A 27,246-nucleotide genomic window follows, 5' to 3' on the forward strand; every position below is an offset into this window, starting at 1 on the left:
TGTCACCTCGTGTATGTAAAAGACAGAGGAAAGTCTAAAAAAGTGGTATGTTTAAAGGTACCCATCTATTCACATGAATGGTAATGTACAGAATTGATCTCACGAGGCATTATTTGCTATATGATACAAAGGTATGTTAAAGCTTCTAACTGGCCAAAAATCTATTCACACAGACCTTCACTTAAGTGCTCCCTTGTGGCGCACGCCATTTCATCGATGAGCATTGGGATATAACCTCATATCCTGGCGCTCAGCATCAATGGCCAGCACACACCGTGAGGAAGCGCTGAAGTGAAGGAAGAGATGATGCACGCCCACCACAGAGCAATCAAGGGTTAATGCAGGTCAGAATTAAAAAGGGGAAGTGAGAGAGTGTGAGAAAAGGAAGAGTGAGTTAGAGAGAGAGAGGAACATGGAAAAATAAAACCAAAGGAGTAGGGGAACACAGTAAGAAAGGAAGGACAAGAATATGAGGGAAAAGGAAGAGAGTGAAAGAAAAAAGAGGCCGGTGTGAGCCTTATAGGGCCATCCGGAAGAAGGAGAGATTAGGAGAAAAGGAACTTAAGGTAAGCGGGAAAAGGAAAAGCATGGTGTCTATAGGAGGAGGTTTATGATAGGATCATTATGTTTTGGACCTTTCTAAAGATCATACAATAATTCATTCTAACACATTTTTAACCTAGGGGAACTAGAATAGTATTTTAAATTGGGGGAAAAAACCCAAAACAACTAAAAGGTGTTCCTTGAAAGAGTCCAGTAATGTTAAACATTTCCGCAAAAGAAAACATGTCTGCAAATGGGTAGCTGTATACCATTCTATCATGTATTCCATTCTATCATTTAACTTAATAATCTTTTTTATATGCTTTGATGGAATACATATCTGGAGCTTGTATAACTTTATTATTTACTTAGTTTAACTGTCTGTGAGGCCATACGTTTCACTTGTCTGTAGCAATGCTGCCGGTGAATAATGTGAATAATGCTGAGCAGCAGCGAGGTCGAGCGAACTCCCGGTTAGAAGGAAATCTATGATCTCCCCGACCGGTTTCCCGTTCCTCCAGTGGCAGGCGGTCCAGCCATCCACAGAGAAGGTGTCCTCAACTGATCTGTGCCCAAGGTCGGCACCAACCTCGCCTGTAGGCAAGAAGATACATTGTTCAACTACAAAAAAAAATCTTTGGTTTTATTTTTTAACCTAGGTTTTTTTACACACCGTAACTAATAAATATTGCATTATATGTATTAATATGATTTTAAAGGAATGCTTACATGTCCTGAAAAAAAGAAAGGAAAAACATGTATAATCTGCGTAAGCATAGAATAAGGGTGATAATGGTTTAACAAACATATGGCAAAAATGGCAAAATGTTTATACCTTTAGGAAATAAAAAGCTTTTGGTCATGAATGGTTTAAGCAATCAAACGCTAGGCCAAACAAACTATTAACTGTAATAAATTAACAACAGATGCAACCAAGCAGCATATTCTCTCATTCACTATGTATTGTGTTGTTATACTGAACAGTCAACCAGTGTGTTAAATCTTAATGTTTGATATTTCTGAATAACAAACATACATAGTTATTCATTATTATTATTATTATTATTATTATTATTATTATTATTATTCTTTATTTATAAAACATTGACAGATTCCACAACGCTGTACAAGATGAAAATTTAAGAGATAACAAGTACAATACAGCAATTGACATACAGATACAAGAGGAATGGAAGGCCCTGTTCCCGCAGGAACTTACAATCTAGGTGGATAAGGGGTGAGAAACAGGAGGTGAGGACTGTGTGGTAGTGAATGACGTTAATGTAGGGTGGGATAAGGGTTGTAAGTGGGTGAGAGGGAAGTTTTGATGTTTATATCAGTGGTAGGCTTCCCTGAAGAGAAATGTTTTTAGGGAGCGTTTGAAGTAGGGTAGAGTTGCTGAGAGTCGGACAGCACGGGGAAGAGAAGTTCCAGAGGGTTGGTGCTGCGTGAGAGAAGTCCTGTAGGGGGGCATGGGAGGAGGTGATGAGTGAAGATGCAAGGAGCAGGTCATTGTTGGATCTTAGAGGCTGGGCTGGAGTATATTTGCTGATGAGGGAGGATAGGTAGAGGGGAGTGGCGTTAGTGAGAGCTTTGTAGGATAGAGTGAGTATTTTGAATTTAATTCTGCAATGGATGGGGAGCCAGTGAAGGGACTCGCAGAGAGGTGTGGCAGATGCAGAGCGTCGGGTGAGATAGATTAGTCTGGCAGAGGCATTAAGGACAGACTGGAGGGGGGATAGCCCTAGCTATAGATACAGCACTGTTAAAGGTATTTGCCCCTTCAAGATTTCTTGCATTATTGCTTATTTGCCACATTTCAATGTTTCAGATCATCCAACTAATTTTAATATAAGACAAAGACAACACAAGTAAACACAAAATTCAGCTTTTAAACAATCATTTCATTTATTGAAGGTGAAGAGTTAATTGAAATATGTGTGAAAAAGTACGTGCCTCCCTAAACCTGATAACTGGTTGGGCCACCTTTGGCGGCAACAACTGCATTCAAACACTTAGAGGGTTTTCAAGCATTGACTGTCTTTTTAAGGTCATGCCACAGCATCTCAATTGATGTAAGCCAGGATTTTGACTGGGCTACTCTAAAGTATTGAAAACCCAATTAAAATTGACCCAGTTATGAATAAAATTTGGTTAATTGGTAGTAACTTAGGGAGCAATTACTTTTTCTCATAGGGCCAATTAGGGTTGTATAGCTTTTTACCTTCTGCACATGAAAGTTTGATATAGTATGAGAGATTTAACTATGGCAAATATGCAAAAAATAAAATAAATGGGGATAGGAGCAAATACTTTACACAACACTGTATATGTTTGTGTCCAAAATTTAGCAATAAGATGACTTTTAAAGAAGGGCAAAATTAGATCAGGTGTGGCTTTGTGGCACCCCAATCCAGCCTCCTGTTTGGTGACCCTGGCTTAGGGGTACCCCTGTAATGGAAATCCAACTCTAGATACAGCACAAATACAGTAATATATCTGACTGCCATTTTGAACTTTTGATAAACCACTGATGCATTTCAACAGAAAAGGTTTATTTTTTTAATTCTTGAACTACCTATATGTGATTTTAAATGTCAGAGACCATTAAAAAATATCTGTATATAATTGGTCAACACACTGTGTTTCGATACAATGTATTAACTACACAAAGATGGCTAGATCAAGATTTGTACTCTGCTAAAAAACAAAAACAACAGCAATAAAAAGTATCTAAAGGGTTAAACTGCAGCTTTATTTTTTCAAAATGCTAGTTATTACACACTTCAATAAAATTTACAACCCCATAAATATTGAAGGAATAATTTACACTTCATGGAAGATTATTTCATTTTTTATTGAAAAATAAATAAGCAAATGTCAGAAGATAACTCAGCCAGTTAGAAGTCATTAATAAATGGAAAACACTAGATGGTTGAAGATGCTTCTGAAATTCAATAGTTCTGATAGAATATCCTGGAGCCAATGTTTCTCTGTAAGGCTAGGTTTATCCGAAAAGATTTTTGTAATTATTGCAACGAAAGGGAAACACAATTAGAATATATATACAAAAAACTTGATACAGGAACATCTGAATCCTAATTTTACACTTATATACGTCAAATGTATCAATAAAGTCACCTATGTTAATTTCTAATGGGCTGTATGAGGGTGCTGCCATTCAACACATTTTAAATTGCTGTTCTTAGATTTGTTTACTGAGGGGTCCTTGGAAATGTCGTAAACTTTGTATGAAATCCCTTGTTGGGGCTGTAGTAAGCGTCAGATTCAGTTGTAGTTTCATCTCTGATGGGATTGTTCTTCCTTAGAAGGATACATTTATGTAAAATTTTATTCTCTAGCCTTCAAAATCTTTAGTTGATACAGCACTATATGTGGCCTTCATTCTAAAAACATGTCAGACCTTCAATACCCAATAGTACTACAATGGACCATTTTTAAGGAAAAGTGGTTAATCAGTCATTAATCATGTTGGTTAATCAGTCATTTGTTGGTATTTATTACACTCCAGGAAATCTTTGACAAGCTTGATCCTTCTAGAGAAAACAAATACTGACTGATTCATATATTGGCACCTTTGATGGACCGTTCTCCCTCTATATTGGCCCCACAAATTCCCAGTCTCTCATTTAACTGTTTATTAGAATTGGAAGCAAGTCACCCTGGCCATCTTTCTTTGTGTGTAGTCTTAGGGTTTCTGCTTTCTCATTGATCCATCATGTGCTCTAATGTCTGATGCATACTGATGCTATATAGGTTGTCCCTAAAATGAAACTGGAATTTAATATGACATCACTATTTCATTTATTTCTTGGACAGCATGTATATGCAATGAGATAAGTGTCACAGTTCCTGGTCAAAGTTCAATACCAGACTCTTTGGTTGTAGGGTCTGAACACTGTTGAGAGATGTTTTTTTGCAACTGAGAAGAAGGCTTCTTGCTTAACTCTAGCTAGGGCCCTCACATACGTGGAAGATCAGAGTATCAGTTCTAGCTGCTCCTCATTTAAGCCTTTAAATAACAGCATAGACTGTCAGCCTTTGCCAGTGCATTGCTGGTGATCTAGTTCCTGCTTGTTTTGCACGTCTTCTGATTTATGGCATCCAACCTTGGCGTTAGCATTCAATTATCCGATTTCTGACATCCTGACTTTGGTATCGACCACCCGATTTCTCCTAACCTGACTTTGTGTCTTGACTGACTATCCGGCAGTTATCCAACTACCAGATGGAAAGAGGCACTTGAGGTTCCTGTTGGATTATCAGTAAGTCCCAAGGCCGCTTGAATCGAAGGGATCAACCTGAAGGGGAACCAGTTAGAGGGTGAAAATATACACTTTGATTCTAAAGGTGTCTCTCTTCTTTTGATATACATTGAGTGCCACTGAATGGTGTCGCTTTGACACGGTGATCGTAACTGTATGTATTTTAGATCGATAGTTTTATTGATAGATACAAAGCAGACAATAAAAGCACATATTTTAGTGTATATTTGTTACAGTATTTTATCAATTAAATGATGCTACTTTATGACGTATACAGTAGATGATCGTGTCAAGATGAGCTAATTTTTTATCACCCTGGAATAAATATAAATATATAAAAATATTCTGAACAATGAAACTTCACATTGAAAACCTTATTCAATATTTGTATTTCTGACAACCTTGTAATCTCTATACAAAGACATACTGCATCAAGCTGTCAGATGTTCTCCACATTATGCTCCTGTAAGTACAAATGAAAGAAATGTAGAGCAGGTTAAAGTACACTGCAGCAGTTTTCAACGTATCTGTCTAAAAGGATATTGTTCGATGAACCTCACCATCACTTTGTATAAAGTCACAATAAAGATGAACCAGCAGTTGGACAAAGGAAGCAGTCCTAAATGTCATGTAAAATAATCAAGATGTTACATTTTTTTACATTAAAGGAAGCATTACACAATAAGTGGAATTGTTTAGCGTTTTTTTTTTTTTTTTTTACTTTGGAAATATTTCAGAGCTCTTAGGGAAAAAAAGATGATTAAAAAACCACCAGATCTCCTTCAGCTTCATAAAGCAAAACCAGAGCCCAGAGAACCCAGAGAATTAAATGCATTCACACATGCCTACTTTGCTCAAATGAGAAGAAGAGATGAAAAGAAATAGATGGCTACATTTCCGTTTGCCAATGTGCATATAATCAACGTTTTTTTATGTAGTCATGATTTAAAAATAACTGAATTGAATACTATGTACACACACACATCAACCTTAATTTATGTTTAGTGTTTAATAGCAATCCTTGTAAGATAATATAATGATGCCCATTATATACCCACTGCCCTTAAAAGCACGACAGTAGGGCAGCTACTAGGGACAGCAGAACAGTTCCTGAAAATTGGGACTGCCTCAGTAAATCTAGGGCTGTTGGGAGGTATTTTAAAGTACTTAATTCGCCTGTGGCCTCTTTACTCTTTTACTGTGTCTACATTTCAAATTAAACTGGTGCTCCCATGTTGTGTCTGCCCATTAGGCAACGCTGACAAACGTATTAGTACTAAACTTGTATAAATATAGCTTTATACTTGTGCTGATGTTATTATATGTACTTTAAGAAGAGCTACGTAAATTGTTGGTGCTTTATAATATAAATATATATATATATATATATATATATATATAAGATGATGATAATAATAATAATAATAATAATAAGAAATAGAAAATGTTCTCTTGAATCGATGCTATGGTTCCTTTTATTGGTTAAAAACTATTGTGTTTTAAGATATTTGCAGTATATTTCACATGTATATAATTGCTGATTCACAAAACGTGTGTCATAGGTATTTATTAGTGGATTTTCCCAACAATACAGCAATGCGACACTGTGCACACACAGACTTCACCTTGAAGACATGTTCTTTAATAAAATCCATCCTGTAAGCTCAACTTTTTCACATTCAATGCTCAGGTTTTCAGATATAAAAATAATAAAGTGGATTACAATTTCAAATATTCTTTGAACTTGTTTCTCGATATAACTCGCTTTAAACATCTTCAGCTAATAAATTACTTTTATGTTAGATAGTATTTTGTGACTCCAGGGTGTTTTTTTTTTTGCCATACTCTTCATTGTCTGAATTTATAGCATAATATATTTCCTTCAGAATGTAAACAGATAGAACGCATACATTTACATTTTCATGTCATGAACTTGGTGGGTGACTTGACATTTTTATCTATCGCAAATGATATTTCACAAGTATTTCCGCAAGGTGATGAGAAGAAGACAGGACTCTAGGTGGTAGGAGCTGTACAGGCGGAGCAATGGAGTTTGGAAGAAGAAATCTTTAATATTTTTAGTATATTTAATATATTAAACCCTATTCGCTTGCGTTGGTGGTTTTCTGTATACAGTTTACAAATATGTTCCTATGATGAACCTAGTGCTAAAACTGATTGATTTTTTATTATGGCCAAAATCAGGCAATCACATCTTATTGTGGAGAAGACATTCTAAAGTGTCACATCTCATGTTTATTGCAATACTGAGTTTATATATATATATATATATATATATATATATATATATATATATATATATATATATATAGTGTATACTGTATGTGTACTTTCCTATTTTAATTACCGCTTACTTCCTAGTAATTATAAGAACCAAACATGACCATCCTTTCTGTGAACTATATGAAAGTTAAGTTTTTTTTTCTGGAAAAGCTGATTCTTTGGTAGACTGGAGATTTATTTGTGCACTATAGGGGCATCAGAAAGAACTGAAAGATGTAATACTAAAGGAAACATAACTTTGAGTCAGGCATGTTCATGAAAGCAAAAGAAATATATGGTTCTCTGGAGAGGTGTCAGATATTGTAAGGCTAAGAAGAAAGCTTTAAGAAATATACCATTAGGCCTAGGAAAAAACGAAAGAAGAGCCTATATAAGCTTTCAAGACTGACCTTATGAGCCCTAAAAAAAACTAAAAATATGTAAGTATTTATAGATTGACACATAGTTAAAGAAAACAAGTATTCTACGTACCCATTATATATAATACAAATGGCATCAATAGTTATAAAAGTGGTGTAATGTACATAATGACTCTGAAATAATCTAACACGAACAACAAAGGTTCCAGATTATTGGAGATTTGTTAGTGTCATTTTTGGGCTAATACTTGTTGAAAGAGACTATGGCAACTAGCAATTGTAGTGTTTATGTGTTAATGAAGATGCTAAAATATTTGATAAAGGCAATGTGTCAGAGACCACCTTTATTTATTAAAAGGACATTTATACTGGTTAACAAGAGTAGTAAATCAATGTCCATCTGCTTATGCTAAAAGAAAAGGCAGTGATCTCATTCACATATAACACTGATTAATATGAGAAAAACAATCCTATACGAGAATTTGTAATTGTAATTTGTGTCATTACACATCTTGTAGCTTCTATAGATAGATGTAGACAAAGGGACGCTCCAGTTTCTTAGGCAGTGCCTGTAGGATTGTTGATTTGACCTATGACTAATGACACCATCTATTGAATAGACTTTAATACATGGAACTGAAGGATGCGTCTGTTACAGAGTGGTATCCTTCTTTGTTTTAGGATTAATGTTTTTTAGTAACAGTAACAGTACAGTTCTTTTTGTTTATTATTTTATTTGTTGATGGGTCTCTTTTCTTGAGCTAGAAATGAGGATTGGTGACTTTGCTTGACAACACTTGTCATTTAATTTTTTTTTACAGGCTGTGCCCTTTGAGTGTGCCAAGGGAGTGGACAGGGATTTCAGCTTTCTACCTTCCTGGCACCCTAAGGGTGCATTGGATATATCTCATTGATTGATAGCATTTGAAAGCATGCGACTTGAGGGTGGTCAGACAAGTTAATCCCTCACTCAATTGACCATTTCAATTTTTAGTTAACCGAAAGCATATAGGCTTGTTAAAGGACCATGACCCTAGACAGCTTTTCGTCGATGGATAGTGGGTAGAGTGTGGAAAGGCAGTGGAATTGGCAAATGCCATACCCGGAGAAAGAAATCATTGACCCAGAGACCCTGGGAAGCAGGGCTTCAACAGGAGACTTGTTGTCAGGCCCAAGTATCCCAGATATGGTTAGACCCCAGAAGACTAATGTTCTGTTGTGAATAATTTGGTCAGTTCACCATTATTAGAAATATTTGTGACGACTAAGGGTCAGCCTAAAAAACATGCTGTGTGATTAGTGTTAAAAGTTCATATACCAATTTACTTTCCTAGGTTTTTTTTGGGCTATCTTAATAGAACCTGCAGAGGGACCGATAGAACCAATGAATATCAATTTGCAAAGATGCAAATGCTGTCTTGGTATGTAATGTTTCTTAAAGCCATTGTAGCTATTTAAAAAAGACAATAGATAATACAAAACTCAAACTATTACCAATAAAATGTACCACAGCTGTCGGTAGTTACACGCAAATAAAATATTCACAATGTTTTGACTTTTGGTTATCTGTTTACATGGATCTGTGCTAGCAGATGTCGTGTAAGACAGCTTCTAAAGACTAGCAAGGATTGGATTCATCGCCATCAAATAAATACTTGCAGGGACTTATCTACGGGAAACCTATCAATCTTGTTTGTCAAGTACAACTGGATTGTGATTTTGTCTGGGAAAATATAGATCATATTTCTCAAACAGCAAACAAAATTGTTTGGCGTTAGAGACCTGACAATAGCCTCGGGGGTATCATTTTACATGTCAATGTTATTTACATTCTAATTTTGGACAACAAGAAAGCCCATTAACTAAGATAATAAAACATATTTAAAAAAAATTTTTTCTTGAAAAATATAGCTGACAACACTATATATATGTATATATATATATATATATATCTAAGTCTAAGAAATGATATCATATCCTGGTGATCTGCTTAATCCAGCGACATTTGTTTGACAAACAATCTGATGTCACAGCAAGGACATTGTTTTCCATATCACAGTAAATTTATCAAAAAAAATCACAAACTTGCAAGGTGAATAATTAAAGGTTATAAAATAATTAATAATAATTTACAATTATTGATTAACAATTTACAAGTCTTTATGATCTAACACACAAATGAAGAATCTGCAACTCTTGATCAATGAGTTATTTTTGATAACTGTAATATATATATATATATATTCTTTGTGGTTTTTTTTCTTCCAGCTTCATTCAGATCAAGATAAAGGTGATGGAAGTCTTAAATATATCCTCTCAGGAGACGGAGCTGGCACACTTTTCGTTATTGATGAGAGAACAGGTGACATTCATGCAACACGGCGAATTGACAGGGAAGAAAAAGCCTTTTACACCTTGCGTGCCCAAGCAATAAACAGAAAGACAGGGAGACCTGTAGAACCGGAGTCTGAATTTGTCATAAAGATACATGACATTAACGATAATGAGCCAACATTTCTAGAAGAGATTTATTCTGCCAGTGTCCCTGAAATGTCTGATGTTGGTAAGTAAATTGGTTTTATCTCAGCTATTTAACTTGCGCTTAAGAGGGGCTTTTTTTTATACACATTTAAATATAATATACATGATGGCACAAATACAGATAAAAGCCATTTTTACTGAAATGTAAAAAAAAGAGAAGATTGATTAAGAAGAAAGGGTTTTCTGATGACGTGACAAAGTCGTTCTTTGCAAAAGTGAGTTTACGCTTTAAATGATTATCACTCCGTTGAAATTTCTACAGACTTAATTTGAGACAGGGAGGTGGAAAAATAACTGTTAAACATAGCAAGTATTTGAAGCTTTGCAAAGATAATGTTATTGTAATACAAGAGAACAAAGGAGATGAAGAATCAATGAAAGAAAGGTATTACAGATCAACAATATAGCACTGTTTCACAGCAACTGGCTTTTTAATTAAATCCAATGGCAGGGCTGTACCTTCCATGGGGTAAGAAAGATAGCTGCCAATGGCATATAATTGTTCTACCCGTTGGAACAAGGAGACAACTTTTATCTTGGAGGACAGGTCCGGGACAGGAAAAGATCCCACTAAAAGATATATAAAAAATATAACATATAACAGAGAAAATTAAGTTTTTGTCACAAAGGGAATTAGTTCTTGATTTTCTAAACAGCCACTATATGTTCTATTGAAGCACTCCCCAAAAAGTAATCATGGTGGCCCAATGACTTTTAAATCAGGGCAGCTCATGGGGTATTTCTCATGTGCAGTCCTTGTTAATGCTCTAACTTCTCGTGGTCCAACCATTTGGTCCAACGTGGCAGTGCATGGTAATGGGGAAGAATAAACAGTTCTTTTGAGTGTTTTTCATAGAAACACTTTGCCAGGCACAGGGCATATGATACTGTTGTCTTGAGCACTCTTTCCAGCCTGGGAATAAAATTTGACTAAACAAACTTGAATCAATATTTATTGCACCACTTTATACTTAAAAGGTGCATTGTAAAGACTAAAACCAGTTCGTTTTTTTTTTCCGTTCTCTAAGAATTTATACAATAAATTAAGTGAATTGCGTTCCAAAATAGCAATCAAACAGGAAAGGCTGCTTATTTTTTATTGTAGCTTGTCATAAAGTTATACGACTGTGGCTTTGGGTTCAATATTAAATGCATGACACCTTTAGTGCATTATAAATAAGATCCAAAATAAAGATCATACATTTTCAGATTTAACATGAAATAAATTCAGTTGACATCAATAATTCTTTCTTAAGTATATAGTTTAATTGAAAGATATCTGAAGATCATTAAAGTCTCATATTTTGAAGATTGAAGTACTTTGTATATATTGTACTTAAAAAAGTCCACTTAGTTTATGTCTTACTGTGTATATAGGGACACAATACATTTTAGGAGCTAAAAAAAAAAAACATAAATCTCTATAATAATGAATGTTTGAGACATAATGATGCTTCTTTACAATGTTAACAAGAATTGCCTTCTTTCATCTTCAAAACTAAGATGAAAGATCTTCTACACACAATTAAAAGCTGCTTTGGAGTACCGGCGTATGGCTATTCTTTCCTACCATTTTCATGTCACTCCTTTTGATTACAATTTCTTGTGAGAAGAACTCTTTTTTTTGTTCTTGTGAGACTTTTATAACAGCTACACCAGCTGTAGAATCAATACAGTTTGCCACTCACTGAGAACGGAAGGAATTGAATTCCACTTAATTGCTATATAAGCATACAGGGTTCGGGAAACACTGTTGCACTAAAACATAACTTTTATTAAAGTACACTGGGGAACAGCCAAAATAAGAAAATTAAATAGTTAAAAATAAGGGTACACAATTATCACTGGCAGGAAACCATTTTATATCACCCCATCATGTGTCTAACTTTTTCCAGATAAATAAATTTCCCTACCTAAAAAAAAAAGAGAGCCATGGTCCTTTGAAACAATAAACAGCACTAACGTAAGAACGTTATTCTTATTCTTGCGTCTCAGGACTCGGTGACCCCGCTCTGTGACTTTACGTGGTCTTCCGCTTCGTGTTACTGCTGTCCCTAAACGATTCCACTTTCCAACAATACCACTTACAGTTCACCGTGGAATATCTAGCAGGGATGTCATTTCACAATTTTTTTTTTTTACAAATGTTTGTAAATTTAGACTGCATGGCTTTAGGACTTGATTTTATACACCAGTGATAATGGATCTGATTAAAACACCTAAACCTAATAATCAAGAGATGTGTCCCAATACTTTTGTCCACTACAGGTACATTTGTTGTGCAAGTGACCGCAGCAGATGCTGATGACCCTTCTTATGGAAACAGTGCCAAAGTTATCTACAGCATACTTCAGGGACAGCCATATTTTTCTGTGGAGCCTGAAACAGGTAGGTGTGTTTTCTAAAGAATAAATATCAACCTAGGGCAATTGATCCCTGATTTAGTATTTGTTACTAAGAATTATATTAAAAAATGGTAAAAACATTAGTAAATGTATATGAAATAGTGAATGCTATAGAATATTGTTAGTAAGGAAACTGGGAGACAATTGGGTATATGCACTCTATTCACTAAACCTCATATAGGTGGCAGCCAATGTAATTTGTAATAAGAAATACCATATATATATGTTTTGTTGGCACTCATATTCCTCACCAATAACAGTGTGTGATATAAAACGTTAGGCTGCTCTATAACAGAAACATACTAATGTTAAACCAAGTCTCCTGGACTAATTAATCAGGGCACTCCAACATGTCAAGGCTTCATATGGCAGGGAATAGGGTTTATTAAACCCACGAGAAAATCATGCCATTATATTGGTTTAGTTATACGGAATGTTAAGCAGGATCATCTGCTTACATTTTGAAACGTAGCTTTATTTACTTTAAAAATGCCATAATATTGACCCATCGATGGTGGCCAGGGCAGGAAATGTCATACCAGAACGATCTAATTGTTGCTCCAAGCATAGTTGAGGATGGCGGACTGAAGTCTTGAAATGTGCCATACGATTAGCATTCCCTTCACCCTACCGATTCCATTCACAGGTCTCTTTACAGAAAATAATAAAATAAACATTGCCGAATTATGAATGAGTCCTCTGAATTCCCTTTGCAGACAATGCTATTGTATTACAATAGCAATGCCCCTTTTACAAATATTTCATTGTAGCATTGATTAAAATAAATATCCTGCAGTGTAGCGATCAAGGCAAAACAATATGTTCTGAGAAATAAAATAAACTTTTTTTTTTACTTCACTTTTAATTGCATTTTTGGTTGTTTTGATTTGTTATTTACAACCCTGCTGTTCTAAAGTAGATTACAGCGTTGACTCTGTGATCTTGGAGGAATACATGCTGTGAATTACTTGAGTACTAGGACAAATTGGGATACAATCATTATAGATGTTTCCTTTCCTTAACCCGCTGTAACAATTGAAATTAAAGCGGCTTCTCTCCTTGTAATATTAACATGTATTCTGCAAAAGTTGCTGCTACATTAGGAAGATACATTTCCTAGTTTCTTATCAGGTCCCTTGGGTTTCTGTGTAACTGAAAGCTTTTTTATTAAAATAATTTGTTTTCCTTGTCACTTTTCCGCAGGAATATGTGAATACTGTTCAGAAATTATGAATCCACCCTGGTTGTGTATTTAAATGTATTAACATTAATTAAAGTCATGTGAATGCAAAACTAGTCGTTTAGACAATAATGAGAATAACAAAGCAACAGGAATAAATATTAATTTTGACTTAACCATTGCTTTGTCTTTTAAAATAATTTAGACAGATGAGGGGCTTATTATGGACCAGATGTATATTATCTACCAATATATAACACAAAAAGTGAAATGCATTTTTATCTCTGTTTATAGCGTACAGACAGTGTTGCAATTTACACATATATCATAAATGTATGTGCATGATGATAATTATGAAGGGGAGATGCCAAGTTTTTTTTGTACAATTTGTAAGGCCAAAATATGTGCATACCAGGAACCTTTTTAAATTAAGCAGTCTTTGTTTTCTAAATTGCTAGACATGCTTTAATTGTGTGTTGTTAAAAAGCAGATTGCATGTTTCTTTTATAATAAAGGTATTATAAGAACTGCCTTGCCAAACATGAACAGAGAAAACAGAGAACATTACCAAGTGGTTATTCAGGCCAAAGACATGGGCGGCCAGATGGGAGGGTTATCTGGGACCACCACGGTGAACATCACACTGACTGATGTCAATGACAATCCTCCTCGTTTCACTCAGAGTAAGACATTTAAGGATTATTGTAATATAAAAATATAAAATCAATTCAAAATATTTTAATTGTGATGTAGCACGTGAATTATTCTAATTTCATAGTAACTGGTCTCCCCCCTCTTACACTGCTCCAATCTGTCTTCAACCCTGACCTGCAGAGACCTTAACAACTCCGCATCACCATCTCATGACCTTTGTCTCTCTTCTACTATCATTACCTCTTCCCACTCCTACATCCCAGATTTCACCCGTGCTGTTCCCCTTCCCTGGAATTCCCTTCCCCATTCTGTCAGATTTTCTCCCTCATATGCAATTTTCAAAAGCTTTCTGAAAACCCACCTTCAGAAAGCTGAATATATAATTTGTGTAAAGTAAAAATCTCAGGGGTTCTGTGGACCTCAAGCTACTAGAATGAAATTTCAGTGTGCGCTACTGCTGTGAAGGCAGCACAAGGTTCCCCGTATATAACAAACAGTGACTAGAAAATGATTGTTGCCTCACTCAGCTGCCCTAAAATATGATATTCCTAACTTAACAACTAACAGGTAACGTGTATGATGTGTGAACCGTTAAGCCCAACGCATTTGTCTGTGACCGCCATCGTGGCTTCGTACCATCTTTTTACCTCTGTGATTAAGTTAGGAATCTATTATTTTAGGGCAGCTGAGTGAGGGAATATTAGTTTTCTTTTCAAGCCGCTGTTTTTTTATTTTTGGGGAATCTTGTGCTGCTCCCACAGCAGGAGCGGAGACTGAAATTTAAGAACTGGTCGTTGTCTGAAAACGAATGAGCCGAAAATGAAACAAAACATTTGTCCGAAATTATTTTGGCCCTCATGCACAAGTCTATTTAACATATTCTGAGTAATCTTAAATATGAATTGCAATCAGGTTCTCTTATCAAGGATTAAATACATTTACTAGATTCAATACACATTTTTAATAATTTGCAGATTTATACCACCTAAGTGTCCCGGAATCTTCTGCTATTGGGAGTACAGTTGGTCACATAAAGGCAACTGATGCTGATATTGGCAAAAATGCTGAATTGGAATACAGAATCACAGATGGAGATGAATTGGGAATGTTTTCGATATCAACAGAAAAAAGTACCCAAGATGGCGTCCTAACCATTAGGAAGGTAAGGGAAATATGAGATTAATTTTTATTGGAATTTATTTCACAATGTGGCAATCAGGTTTTATTTCAAAAGTAAATATTTGTCAAGTAACTTTTCTCAGTGACACTTTACTGTTTTATATAATAAGTAAATCCAAGTAATATTATTTTCAGATATGATGAAAGGAGAGTTAGGTGTGGCGAGTGCCCTGGTTAAAATAAAACAAAGTAAATAGCATTATTGGCTACTGGTAGCCAACAGGGTTACTTACCCTTGTTGCTTGGACATCAGTACTATGTATGGGGGTCACTTCACATGATCCCTCAGAAGGAGATCAAGGTGTATGACTCCCCACCAAATAATGGTGGTGCTGGCTCTGCTTTTGTTGCTTGGCATGCACATAAAATATTTATTTACTGTTGCTGGCATTTTGTTTTATTAAATCTATTAATGTAAGGTATTTGTTTTAGTCTTAGTATAAAATGCATTTACTGCGACAGCTGGCTATTTTTTTTTTAATTTTAGTTTAGAGTATTTTATTTATTCTAATAGTTATGTTTTTTTTATATTTTATTAACTATTGTGCTATTCATTAACATCAATTAAATTGTTTTATGTAAAACTATACACAGCTGACATGTTTAAAAAATCCATCTAAATAAAAGGTACAAAAATCTCCTAAATGTGTGTGTGTATATATATATATATATATAAAGTCCAAAAATAATTACCGGCACTCCAGGGACTTTGCAAATGACCACACAAACAACTTCGGTTTTTAAGTCAACGTTTCAGTCTTGTTTATTACAGACTTTCATCAGGACCTGTCCTGATGAAAGTCTGTAATAAACAAGACTGAAACGTTGACTTAAAAACCGAAGTTGTTTGTGTGGTCATTTGCAAAGTCCCTGGAGTGCCGGTAATTATTTTTGGACTTTATATTATTTACTGCTGCAGTTATTTGGCACCGGGCAGAAATTTGGCATTTGGAGTGCAATTGTTAATTTTGGATTTTATATATATATATATATATATATATAGATATAGATATAGATATAGATATAGATATAGATATAGATATAGATAGATATATTTATATAGATATATGCGCAGAAGCCAATAAAGTTCTTAATCTGGCACTGCTCACCTCTTCCCTTCGGGCGCGTATAACAACGTACGGTATAAGTAATGTACCATAGTTATCAGATATATCTGAAACAATTACATAAATTAAAAATAAAGTAGTCTTAATAAACAAATTTAATAATTGTAAAAGCTGTGAATGTGCTTAGAGCTTTTGACGATGTGGATTTAGGATCAAAACAGGCAGCTTAAGCCAATATGTAATTAGTGCAAAGTCAATGGTAATGTCCATAAAGTATATGTTTTATTATATACTTATACTTAGATATTATTGCCATATATATTTAATGATATATGTTATATACTATTATTTCACAATACTTAACTTAAGTAATACGAATAAAATTGTATATTTTAGTTCAACAACAGTGGAACAATCTTGAAAATTGACTTTTAACTGCTATTTTCATTTTGCTTATGTGTACATATTTGCGAAGTTGGTTGTTTATGTATAAAATGTTTTATTGGCTATCACTATGAGGTTAGAACATAAATGTCTAAATTGCGGTTTATGAAATGCTATTAGTGTTATAAGCGTAGATTCTGATTTATAACACTATGTGCAACAAAAATATTCAATATTATATGGAAATTTAGAAAGAAATGTCATTACCCAACATGTAAAAAAATGTTTATGCTAATCATTGTGGTTATCAGCTTCATTAAGTCTAATAAAAAAAAAAAGTTTTGGAATTCTCGGAAATAATATTAATTAATCAAATTGAATTGCATGTAAATTAGCAGTATTATTGCAACAGAGAACAGCGTGCAGTAGAATACAATATAACAAAGGGAAGCTGTCATTCTAATGAGATGGCAACAATAAATTATCACAAAGCATTTTCTGTGCCTAATTTAACACCTCAGAGAGAAGTCAACAACAGCAAGAGAACACTAAGTCCCACAGGCTCTGCCTTTAAACACAGATTTGAAAATTTATGAGCAATGAATTCCCAAACCAGAAAATACAGAATAAAAATTCATTAAAAAGGTGAAGATGAATCACACAAGACAAATCATACATTAAGAACTATACATCAAAATGTGCAATAAAAAGTTTGCATGGAAATGGTGTTGCTTAACTTACCTTTAGTATTTAACTTTAGGAATTCGAGTATGTCTGGTGTTACTTTATTTCCTAGCCAGTGTAGCAAAAAAAAACCCCACATAAAAGCAATTTACAATTCTTAAACAAGTAGTACGATACACGAGAATTTTTTTAGAACTATCACATTACACTATTCATTATATGTGTAATTGTATTTGTTGTGAAGGAAAATATTATTTGATCCCCTGCTGATTTTGTACGTTTGACCACTGACAAAGACATGATCAGTCTATGAGTTTATTTGAGTATATAAGTTATGCATTGATTTGCATTTTATTGAAAGAAGTATTTGAGCCCCTATCAATCAGCAAGGTGTCTGGCTCCCAGGTGTCTTTTATACAGGTAATGAACTGAGATTAGGAGCACTCTCTTACCTGTTTGTTACCTGACAGACACCTGTCCACAGAAGCAATCAATCAGATTCCAAACAATCCACCATGGACAAGACCAAAGAGCTGTCCAGGCATGTCAGGGACAAGATTGTAGACCTACAAAAGGCTGGAATGGGCTACAAGACCATCGCCAAGCAGCTTGGTGAGAAGGTGACAACAGTTGCTGCGATTATTCGCAAATAGAAAAAACACAAAATAACTGTCAATCTTCCTCGGTCTGGGGCTCCATGCAAGATCTCACCTTGTGGAGTTTCAATGATCATGAGAACGGTGAGGAATCAGCCCAGAGCTACACGGGAGGATCTTGTCAATGATCTCAAGGCAGCTGGCACCATAGTCACAAAAAATAAAAAAGGTAACACACTATGCCGTAAAGGACTGAAATCCTGAAGCACCCGCAAGGTCCCCTGCTCAAGAAAGCACATGTGCAGGCCCGTCTGAAGTGTTGTGGTCAGATGAGACCAAAATCAAGCTATTTGGCATTAACTCAACTCGCTGTGTTTGGAGGAGGAGGAATGCTGCCTATGACCCCAAGAACACCATCCCCACCGTCAAACATGGAGGTGGAAACATTATACTTTGGGGTTGTTTTTCTGCTAAGGGAACAGGACAACTCCACCGCATCAAAGGGACGATGGATTGGAAATGGGTCGTGGATGGGTATTCCAGTGTGACAATGACCCAAAACATGGCCAAGGCAACAAAGGAGTGGCTCAAGAAGACGCCTAACCATAGAAAATCTGTGGAGGGAGCTGAAGGTTTGAGTTGCCAAACGTCAGCCTTGAAACCTTAATGACTTGAAGAGGATCGGCAAAGAGGAGTTGGACAAAATCCCTCCTAAAATTGCCAACTAGAAGAAACATCTGACCTCTGTGATTGCCAAGAAGGGTTTTGCCACCAAGTACTAAGTCATGTACTTAAAATCCAAATCAGTTTATAACTTATTAGAAATGCGATATTCTGGATTTTTTGTTGTTATTCAGAAAGCTATTGCCTGACGAGGGCTACTAAAATGGTGAATGGTGTGCAGGATTAAAATTATCAGGAAATACTATGAGATCTCAATATGTATACCTTGGAAGAGAAAAGTAAGAAAGATGTGAAAAATGTAAATACATAAATGATTTTTTCAGAAGGGGGTTTATTTTAAGGGAAGTAAAATGTAAGGATCATCTAAAACTAGAGGCTTAGATGTAAGGTAAGGAAGATTTACTTTACTGGGAGGGTGGTAGGTAAGTGGAAAGCCTTCCAGCAGAAGTGATAGAGGTTAATACCGTGAAGGAACATGCATGGGACTGAGATAGAGCTATCCTGAATCCAAGATGAGATCAAGGACTGTTTAAGGTTTGATCATAGAACTAATCAAAGTCTCTAAAACAGCATTGCTTGTCCTGCCTAAGTGCCTAAGGGTTTCCTTTAGATACAATAATGATACTTCAGTGGCGAAGTATAATACATATTTAATGATTTCACTCATGGGATTTAGGTATTAAGAGGTTGAATAAGGTTACATAAACAAGTAAACAACTCTGCAAATTCTCCTTTCAATTCCTGTTTTAGTCAATAAACCCTTCTCCTCTGTTGCTATCTCTGTACTCTGCTTATGTGCCTTTTGATGTTGTCTTGTTAAGGGTCCAAACAGATGCAAGATCTAACGGTGTTGCATGTGTTTATATAGGTTATGAGTTCATAATAACATACACATTTTTAATGCATACAATGTCCTTTTCCTTTGTGAGGAGCAATTTGTTATTTAGCCCTGACCCTATTGAATGTGTCTTTTTGAACCATGTTTTATATGGTTGTGCAGCTTATTTTAAATTGCATCTCTGCTAAACATGGATTCCAGGACTGACTGATAATGCCCAGTTGGTATTTCTTTGTTCGAGTATAGTCGCTAATCCATGTAACTGGAATTAGCTGCAAGCTAGATAAGTATGGTTCTGTGTTTTATGCCACATCACCAAATTGGGCCCACTAAATCTGAAGAAAGAAGTATCACACAGCAGTAGATAACTAAATAAAGACATGTACTTGTTAATTTTACTAAATTTGTCAGAATATTTAAATAGAAACCGCAAACAAGGCAGCCTGGAACATTTTAGCTATCCTAGTTTTTTTGGCATAAAATATAAATCATCAATAAAATAAATGCATCTAGTTTTAGAACTTAAAGAAGGACAATTTACTATGATCAATTATTTAAACATTTTACAGCAAAAATGCAAGAGACATTTAAAAGTAAATGTTCCAGTTATTGAACAGCTATTGAATATCTATACACATTTTCTATGCTACAAGTCTCCCTCTGAGCTATTGTACGGTAAGCACACACACTGTTCAATAAACATAGACAAGTCCAAATTAGAAACACAGTTTGTTTTTCCTTTTAGTTCTCTTTGAAAAAACAATGTTTGGTTTTCTTTGATAATTTATTTAATACCAGGAAAAAGGGAGTGAACGGAAGACAAAATGCCAATGACACATTTCTTTACATCACTCTGCTTAATGAGTTAGTGTTTTAGGGTTGTCTCATATTTTATACTGTTTGTTTTTCAAAGTTGTCTTAATATTTCTTAATTCTATACATTTTGGTTATGGTTTATTATTTATTTTAATTGAACAGTCATATCATTTTGTTTATGGACAAGAAGGCCTGGCTTGCAATCGGCATTCCAATTCATCCCAAAGGCCAGGCCACTTGAGTTCCCACAGACCAAACTAATCAAATCATGTCATTGTGGACCTTGCTTTGTGCACATGGGCACATCCATGCTGGAACAGGAAAGGGCCTTCAACAAACTGGTCCCCCAAAGATGGAAGCATACAATTGTCTAAAATGCCTTAGTATGCTGTAGCCTTAACATTACCCTTCAATGGAACTAATGGGGATAGCCTGAACTTAAAAAAACGACCCAGACCATTATACCTCCTTCGCCACACCTTAGTGTATGCACTATGTATTCCTTTAGGTAGTGGTCTCCTGGCATCTGACAAGTACAGATTTGTCCACCAGACTGCCAAATAGTTAAGCATGATTAATTACTCCAGAGAATACATTCCACCCCTCTAGAGTCCAGTGGTTGTATGCTTTACAACGGTCCAGCCGACGCTTGGCATTGCGTCTATTTAGCCCATCTTCAATGCAGATCACACACGATGCAAGCTGTCTCGCTACTATTACAGGGTCACACAGCATGACCTTGCTGATCCTCACCTCCTCCAGGAAATTAGGGACTATAAAAGGTAAGTCTGTGACTCTGGAGTTACTTCTATATGCCTACCACTGAAGCATACCACTAGAGGGGGGGGGTCTGCCCAAGGTCCTTAATCTTGTCTAAGTGATATTCCATGCATGAGCCAAAGAGAATACACATGCAAAATAAGGAAATACACTAACAGCTATTTATACACATTTTATATAAGAGAACTGTGAAACACTGGCACCAGAATGCACAAATACACTATGATAAAATACTGAATACTTCAAAAGGACCAAATCGGGAAAACGTTGGTTCACCAGTTGATATTTTAGGAAATATGGTTCTAAAATTCTAAAATAATATGATATAATGTAAAAGTTGTTTATTAATGAGTTTTGTTTTTTTGTCCCAGGATAATGTTTGTCCACAATCATAAGTCTCTGTAACTTGATTTTCCATGGGAAATAAAATGAGCACTCATTAACATAACACTTCCAAGATTTCTTGATATGTCGCCAATTTCATTGTAATCTAGTCCTTTTTCTATTTCCATCAAAGCTTCCATCAACCATAACCTATGGATTGGAATTGTTTTAGGCCACTACTGCAGAAGTGTAGAGGGAAACAATATTGATTTTTTTATCTTTTTTTTCTTTTTCATTTTGTGCTAAGGCTATTGAGGATTGAAATATCCAACTAACGGAATAAGTAATTTATTGATTTGTTTTCCTATATTTTGCTACTGTCTATTGTGGATCAGAACTGAGAATCCCCCCCCCCATAATCAAAAAGATGAAAATTGTGGATATCTCTTTTTTTTGTTTTTATAATTAATTTGCCCAGTCGTTTTAATTTTCTTTTCTGATATCTTAAATGTTTAGGTGATGTAATACAATTCATTATGTTATGCTATTTTCTATGGATTCCTTTTAATACTTACCTTGGTTTTCTTTACTTTTATTCAGATTGTGTTCTCTGAATGTTAAGTACAACAAAACATCAAAGAAATTAACAGTCATAACAAGTAACCAAGGACAAAGAGACACAGCAACAAAATAGCCAATTCTATATTCAATAGTAACCTTGCCCCATTTCTAATTATAATGCCAAATAATGTTATTCATTTCCCATGCCATTATTTATAGCACTGCAGCAATACTTAATAACAATACTTATCACTTATGGGCAACTTGTAATCACTGCACTTTTTTTCCTTCTTTTAATTACCTCTCTGTAGGCTGACTGGGACAATTAAACAGATTCCGTTTTGTGTCAATATCAAATCTCTCTTGTAACATCTGTAGAATGTTGATCTGAATATGATTTCAAACATTGGTGGCTATAGCACTGGCTGAGGGAGTTTTCACATGGCAGGCCGTTACATTATATTTAATTAGATTTTATTCAAGAAATACAATCATAGATAATCTGAAAATGAGCAACCTATTTTAGCCCCTTGAAATATAAATTGAATGTCAGTACTTTTAAATTACTGTCTTATAGCACTTGCCATGACGGTTTATTGTCTTTAAGCCCATGCCATCATTTTCTCTATGCTCAGATACAGGTCCAATTTCTTATAGTCTTACCCTCATCTACTGTTATCTTAGCATTAGACCCCAAGGCCTTCATGGATGGTATGTTTCCAATAGGGCCATTTTTCTTTTCTGTTTTGCCTTGGGATATTTTGAGTAGTAACCAAATAGATTAGCGCCAGTCCTTTACCTTAAAATCTTCTTTTGTGGTTTAGGGAGCCCCACACAACCCTTCAGAAGGTATGTCTTTCTGATTGTATTAGACATTGCCTTATTGGGGTGTATTTCCACAGATTTAGGAAAAACAGCAATTAATGCTGTTGCCCTTTCTTAATTAAATAGTGGTGAAAAAATAAAAAATAAACCAATGTAAGGGCAAATTAGCAGGCGTTCTAAATTATTATTCTCATGCAAGGTTTTGAAAGTGGTTTATTACCATTACAACCATTGAAACGTTTCTGCTGATTGGACTGTACTATTGGTTGCCATGGTGATAGGACCACCTCCTAAACGTTGCATAAAAATCCCTTTCTATACAAAACCCTTCTTGTTGCTTTGGGTTAACATTTGATGTTGTGAATGGGAGTCACTGAAGAATGGTAGTAATATAATGCATCAAGATAATTTAGAACACCCTAGGTTTACCCTGTAGAACCTTTTTTATCTATAGGTTTTTCCAGCTTACTGTTAATCATGCCCCTCTGCTGCACCCTATCGTCATCTGAGGCCCTTATGGCCTCACTCAAGATTTAGGCTGAGACCAAGGTATAATCATAACTCTATGGTATATCTAGAGTGTTACTCAAAAGTAGGAAACTGCTCCATTACTAAAAAAAAACACACTTAAGACACTGCGTTCTGTTGTCCAAACTGACACTCTGTACGTGTACTATGATTTATTACTAATTGTCCTGGTATTTCTTCTTCTTATCTCGGAAACAGAGATTGGACTACGAAAACAAAAGATTATACACATTGAAAATGGAAGCAATGAACACGCACATAGATCCACATTTCTATTATCTTGGGCCTTTTAAAGATACTGCTACTGTGAAAATTTCCGTGGAAGATTCCGATGAACCACCTATGTTTAGCCGAGCCAGCTATATGTTTAAAGTGCATGAAGATATTGAAGTTGGGACAATTATAGGTACTGTGATGGCAAGAGATCCTGATGTTGCTTCCAGTCATATAAGGTATGTTTGATGCTACTTTTTTATTCATTTAAGTACCAGGTTCAAATATTAACATTAATTGAAAAATGGATATGATACATCGCAAGTAAATTAAAACTGGAACGTTCATAGGAAAACATAATAAGAATGATTCAGTATAATGTTATATTTGTGCGTGTTACTGGATTATGAGATTATTTACTGAATTGCATCAAGCCCTCATATTTCTGATGATCATTTGCAATACTAAGCAATTTACAACCTGACACGTTTCACCGACTACACAGCTTCTTCAAAAGTGAGATTAAGTGAGCTCTGAAGAACTCGCGTAGTCGGCAAAATGCACCAGGTAGTAAACCATTTAGTATTGGGCACTGCACAGGATCATCAAAAATATGGGGGTGTGATGAAAGAATACATTAGGACACATAAATATTACTTTATCTTGAAAATTGTTATTATGTTATCCTGTGAATGCAGTCTGTTTTTAAAACATTTTATGATGTATAAAATTAGATTGTAGAATTGTCAGAACTTTTTGACATACAAAGCATTAGGTTTGGGCATGTATGTTAGTGATCTGAGTACGTTAGTGTGTGTGTGTGTCTGTATATGTTAGCATGTGTGGGTCTGGTTGTGTTAGTTTCAGTATATGTGTATATTTGTGTGGGGGTGTGGTTGTGGATGTTCATGTGTTCATGTGTGTTAGTCTCAGGTGTCTGTATGTTAGTACTGAGTGTCTGGATGTGTGTGTTAGAGCTAAGAGTCTTGTGTTAGTGTGAGTGGCTGTGTGCATGTGTAAGTGCAAGTCTTGTGTGCTAGTGTCAGATCAGGCTCTGGATAGATCCCCTGGCTTAGCATTTAAGCCATACACATCAAATAGAGCAGTGAGAGAGAGGCCTCACACTCCCACCACCACAGGTACGTGATGAGGAGAAAGGGAGAGAGATATAGTGAGAAAGGAGCGATAGTAAAAAAATTAAGAGCTAAAGAGGAAGATATAGGGGTAGATAATGAGGAGAAAGAAAGGAAATGAATTGAAAGAAGGGTGCCATGATGAGAAAGAAGAGAAATGTGAGAGAAATGAGAGTTAGAGATGGGGAAAAGATGCAGAGAAAACAAGAAAGGGAAGAAATAATGAGGAGGAGAGATGTGGATAAAGTTAAATGAGATAGAGGAGAGGAAAGAAGAGATAAATAAAAAAGAGAGTTAATGAGAAAAGAGGGGGAGATTAAAGAAAATGGGGGGGCTATATACCTATGAATGAGCAGGAGAGATTAAAAAAAAATGACAAAGGGAAAATGGTGGGGTAAAGAGAAAAAGGAGGAGAGATAAAGATAAAGAGGAGAGATAGAAAGAATATATAAAGATAAGGCAAGATAATGAGAATGGATCAAAGAGCATGGAGAGAAATAAAGAGAAAAAGGAGAGAGGAAGAAAAGGAGAGATAAAAAGAGATGGGAGGATATATGTGTGCTGGGGCAAGTCCAGTGTGTACAATATGGGTGCTGGGACCAGTCCTATGTGCGCAATCTGGTTGCTGTGCCAGTCCTATGGGTGCTGGGCCAGTCCTGTGGATGCAATACAGGCACCTAGGCTGGCCTTTGTGGTGTATGATCAGTGGTTTATGCCTACAGTGTAGGTGCCGCCAACACATGGAGGATCATGGGTATGATGCACTCATATAAGGGGCCAAACTATTCGCCCATTTCGTGGAAATTGGTTGTAAATTAGCAAATTTCACAACACATACATTTCAAATGTCATAAAAGATGTGATGTCCCTCATCGCTTCAGTAGAAATTGCTGCAAAAGCAGCTGAAAAAGGCTAGCTCTTTGTAATAACTCTGACAGATGCAATTTTCAACATTTCACCCAGCTCTATTTATGAACCCATTTGCAGGGTAAAATATTGAGATTTGGGTAATTATATTTTGATTTACTGTGGTTACTGCATTGAGTTGTGTTTCTTTCCAACTATTATATTATATAGCAGAATAGCTAACACATTTATGCTTATTTAAACAATTATTGTGCCTAGATTACTAGTGCAAACCAGTGATTGTTTTCACTCTTGACATTTATAGTGCAAGTTACATATTTTTATTTAAGTTGCTCCAAAAACAATATTCTGACCTACCCTCAGATTCAGTGAGAAGATGTAATGCTTAATATAAGGGGAGGATATACCATAATACATCTAGGAGTGCACTCACGTGCTTCTGCTATTTATTTTCTGCTCAGTATAAAGGCTGGAATAATTATTACCGATACAAGTGTTCTTCACAATAACAGTTTATGTCCACCCTTTAACCCTACAATTATGTGTCCCATCCTGTCTATTAGCTGACCCATTTTGTCCATATGTACAAGAAAGAAAAAGCCTTTGTCTGATGAAGAAAGTATAAAAAAGAATGTTCTATTCCATTCTTTGGTTTACCCTTAACTGTTATTTGAAATTGAGTTCATGGGGTATAAACGTAAGCCTCCATGTTCTCAAAGCATTTCTTTTGTTAAACGATTTGATAACAGCCTTTGGCTTGCAGAGTTAAAATCATTAGCTAATCACAGCAGGGAATTGCTTCATGTCACAGAAGTTATACATTTAAAGTGGCATCTCCAGCTTTCATATTTAGGGGGGGGCACATGGGAGGACAGGGACCAAAGTAGGGGGGAGGGCAATTTTAAAATGCTACATATACACTATATATATATATATATATATATATATATATATATATATATATATATATATATATATGCATCAGACGTGCATTTTTAATGTGTACTTATCTCTTTGAAGTAAAGATCTTGATTGAAATATGATTTAAAAATAACAGCTGAACTAGCAGTTATTGTTCATTCTTTAATATTAGACGCTGCTGCCGATATATATTTATATTAGCCCCTGCTGCCGATATATATAAATATTAGACCCTGCTGCTGATATATATAAATATTAGACCTTGCGGCCGATATATATAAATATCAGACCCTGCTACCAATATATATATATCTTAATATTAGCCCCTGCAGCCGATATTATTATATATTATATTATATTATTAGACCCTGTTGCCAATATATATTAATATGAGACCCTGCTGCCAATATATATATATATATATGTCTGCATCCATCACGCAGACCTTCCCCGGCTGTCAGAGAGGAAAGTTCCCCGCACCGCTGGGGGGAATTCTCTCTGACAGCCGGAGGGTGTATGCGCGATGCACCTCTCCTAACTTTCAGCAGCCCAAATATTGTATACTCACAGTTAG

The 27,246-nt window shown here is 35.4% G+C and overlaps 1 protein-coding gene across 1 annotated transcript in view; it reads left to right on the forward strand.

Moving 5' to 3' along the window:
- Positions 1-27,246, forward strand: part of LOC128497297 (cadherin-10-like) — a 69,566-nt gene that overhangs the window by 20,299 nt on the left and 22,021 nt on the right. The window contains exons 2-6 of the mRNA XM_053467283.1: positions 9,761-10,055; positions 12,302-12,421; positions 14,134-14,301; positions 15,247-15,434; positions 23,737-23,990. Of these exons, the coding sequence (XP_053323258.1) occupies positions 9,761-10,055; positions 12,302-12,421; positions 14,134-14,301; positions 15,247-15,434; positions 23,737-23,990 (1,025 nt within the window). The remainder of the gene's footprint in view (positions 1-9,760; positions 10,056-12,301; positions 12,422-14,133; positions 14,302-15,246; positions 15,435-23,736; positions 23,991-27,246) is intronic.

Source organism: Spea bombifrons, chromosome 5 (assembly GCF_027358695.1).
Source record: "Spea bombifrons isolate aSpeBom1 chromosome 5, aSpeBom1.2.pri, whole genome shotgun sequence".
In the NCBI taxonomy this organism is placed as follows: domain Eukaryota; kingdom Metazoa; phylum Chordata; class Amphibia; order Anura; family Pelobatidae; genus Spea; species Spea bombifrons.